The following is a 2,628-nucleotide window of genomic DNA, read 5'->3' on the forward strand; positions in this document are numbered from 1 at the left end:
CGGTCTTAAGACCGGACTCGAGACCAAGACCGATCTCGAGTACCACAACACTGGTGCAAGCTTTTTGAAAGTAACCAAGATTTTTTATTATTTGCATTGCAAACATTGTTCATGTACCAGGCGTGTGTAAAACACAATATATTATTGATAACATAAAGGGAATGCTTTTGAGAGAAAGTCCAATGGATATCTATTGTCCTAAAAATAATTAGTATATAAAACGTTATTGTATAATAAATTATAATGTATGAACTGCTGGAGAGGAAGGGTTTTCCTTTGTCACTCACACAGAAATATCTCCAAGATTTCAGGAGGTAATAGTGTTTTGCCCTTTGGAATTTTTAAATAAATTGGACATGGTATAATTTCTGTGTGGAAAAAGGTAAAACAAATAAAAAAGAGAGAGAAATGTTTCACAAATCAGAAAAAAGTTTCACAAATCACAAACATGGTTATAAATATTCTATTAGTTGACAATGATCTAGTCAAAGTTTGAAGACTGTAGGTGTTATAGTTTTGGAGCTGGAGCAGTTATACTAGGACATAGATCCAAAAAAGTGGTGAAATCAAACTTTATTGAAGTTTCACAAATCAGAAACATGGGTCTAGATATTCTGCTATTAGATGAGAATAATCCAGTCCAGCTTTGAAGACTCTAGCCGTGGTAGTTTTTAAACTAGAGTCGATTAAAGATGCGGAAGGTAGTGAAAAATTAGGTGGAATCACCCTTTAACCATTTCTCGAATCGGAAGCTGGAATCGGAAACCAACTTCAGCTTCATTAGAAATGACCCACTTTACGTCTAGCCCTGAATTCATTTGAAAATCAGAGTCAAGCTGCGTAAATAGATGTTCACAGATGTTCTTGATCCAACTGGAATGAGCCTGATCGGTTCTGCTATAACTGTCGATCATTTATTTTGAGAATGTTGATTAAAAAAATACTCAAAAAGACCTGCAGTTAGTAGCTAGTTTCACTTGTCTATTTGATGTTGGAGGGGTTTTTTTGTTTTGATCTTTTTATCCATCCATCCATTTTCTGTACTTTTTGCCTAGTTTAAGTTGTCAAACTAGTTCGCCTCATTTAAGCTCATTTACAAGCCGATGCACTGCAAATATGGTCGGTGCCTTTTGCTATCAACATACTTTGTCCAGTTGGCTGCTACTCAAGAACACACAATCTGAGCAGTCCTTTTGCAGACTGCAGCAAAGTTGACAGGGTGAAAAGCAGCAGGTATTGGCTTTGCACAAGATGGTTGTTACAAAAGACACCTTGATTAAAGTCACTGAAAATGCAAACCAGGTTCGGCTCCACTCACTTCCATTGCTATACCTACAGGTGGACAACAATTCTAAAACGCCGCAGAAAATTGACATTGTTTCTTCCGTTCACTGATTGACCCAGTTGAAATCCAAGTCAATGTGAGAAAGCCCTAGATGAGCTTTAAAACAAGATTTGAATCAAGCAAAAAAGCATAGGAAGGCAATGGCCAGGCTAGTCCACATCCATTATCGTTTGGTTTGTCTCGTCCACAAAACGAAACATCACCAAATGGCAGCAAACAATTTGGTCTGCAGGAAGGATCATCAGGGCTGACTTTCCTTCCATCCAAGAAAAGCCAGCTAACATCTGGTTTAACTTTTAAACACGTCACCACAGAGACAATTTCTCCATGCACAAATTAAAATGTGTCCGTTTCTGTAGACATGTTGGTCACATGCTTTGACTTCTCCCAAGTTTCTTATGATAGTTGAGGTCAGATGTTAGATTTTCTGAGATATTTTATAATGGAGAACCAAAATTCAGGACAGAATTGAAATTCACTGAGGATTTTAGCTAAATCTAATCTCATGAGGGTTCAAATACCACTGGTTACATCACAACTGAAGCTAGGTTCATGGTTCAGGTAGGAGTGGTTTGCAGTGTGTTATGTAACAATTTTTCCATATATGCAGCCAGAGGAACATTTTGTTTTTCAGTTCCCTGACACCAACGTGCTTAACTCAAGATATTTCAGTCAATTCTCCACAGACTATATAGAAACAGCAGGTGGAAAAACAGCAGCACACACATTTCTTCTGCTGCTGCCTGTTTGGATCTCCAACCATGTGGCTCTATGATATTTTCCTGAGTTTGGACGTCAAGGGGATACTTTTGTTTATGTTTTCCTTCCTTTTGATAGCCGACTTCATTAGGAACCGGACACCAGCAAACTTTCCTCCAGGACCGAAGGCTCTCCCCTTTGTGGGGAACATCTTAAGTTTGGACACCAAACATCCTCATGTTTGTTTCACCAAGGTATGGATTACGAAGACATAATTTATGAAGATATTTTAACGTAAAGGATTGAAAATAGGGCAAACTCATGCTTATAAAAAATTCTTGTGAGCTTTAATATGAAAAGGTTTTCTGAGGTTGTGCATTCTTTCAGTAATTACAAATTAAGCAAAGAAATAGGAAGATATCATTTATAGCAGCCTGATTGCCTTCATTTATGTAGTGTTAAATTCAGGAACTAAAGCAGTGTTTCTCAACCTTTTTTGTGCCAGCGCCCCCCTAGCCCTTATCCAGATCCCTCACTGCCCCCCACCAAAGAATTTGCAGGTTACTTTGCACTGACCATTATTT

At 38.0% G+C, this 2,628-nt stretch overlaps 1 protein-coding gene and 1 long non-coding RNA gene across 5 annotated transcripts in view; one reads left to right on the forward strand and one right to left on the reverse strand.

Annotated features, from left to right (window-relative positions):
• The window catches only part of LOC106961250 (uncharacterized), a 24,735-nt gene that overhangs the window by 13,852 nt on the left and 8,255 nt on the right, over positions 1-2,628 (reverse strand). The window lies entirely within an intron of this gene.
• LOC106961245 (cytochrome P450 2J6-like) overlaps positions 1-2,628 on the forward strand; it is a 21,335-nt gene that overhangs the window by 10,913 nt on the left and 7,794 nt on the right. Inside the window, exon 1 of one of the 4 annotated variants that reach the window (XM_015054833.1) lies at positions 2,019-2,298. The exons of the other annotated variants lie outside the window; for them this stretch is intronic. Coding sequence (XP_014910319.1) covers positions 2,107-2,298 — 192 coding nt within the window. The 5' untranslated portion in view covers positions 2,019-2,106. Of the gene's footprint in view, positions 1-2,018; positions 2,299-2,628 lie in introns of those variants that run through there. 4 annotated transcript variants of the gene reach the window in all.

Source organism: Poecilia latipinna, unplaced genomic scaffold, assembly GCF_001443285.1.
Source record: "Poecilia latipinna isolate Pla-1442-1.1 unplaced genomic scaffold, P_latipinna-1.0 Scaffold1281, whole genome shotgun sequence".
Classification (NCBI taxonomy): Eukaryota; Metazoa; Chordata; class Actinopteri; order Cyprinodontiformes; family Poeciliidae; genus Poecilia; species Poecilia latipinna.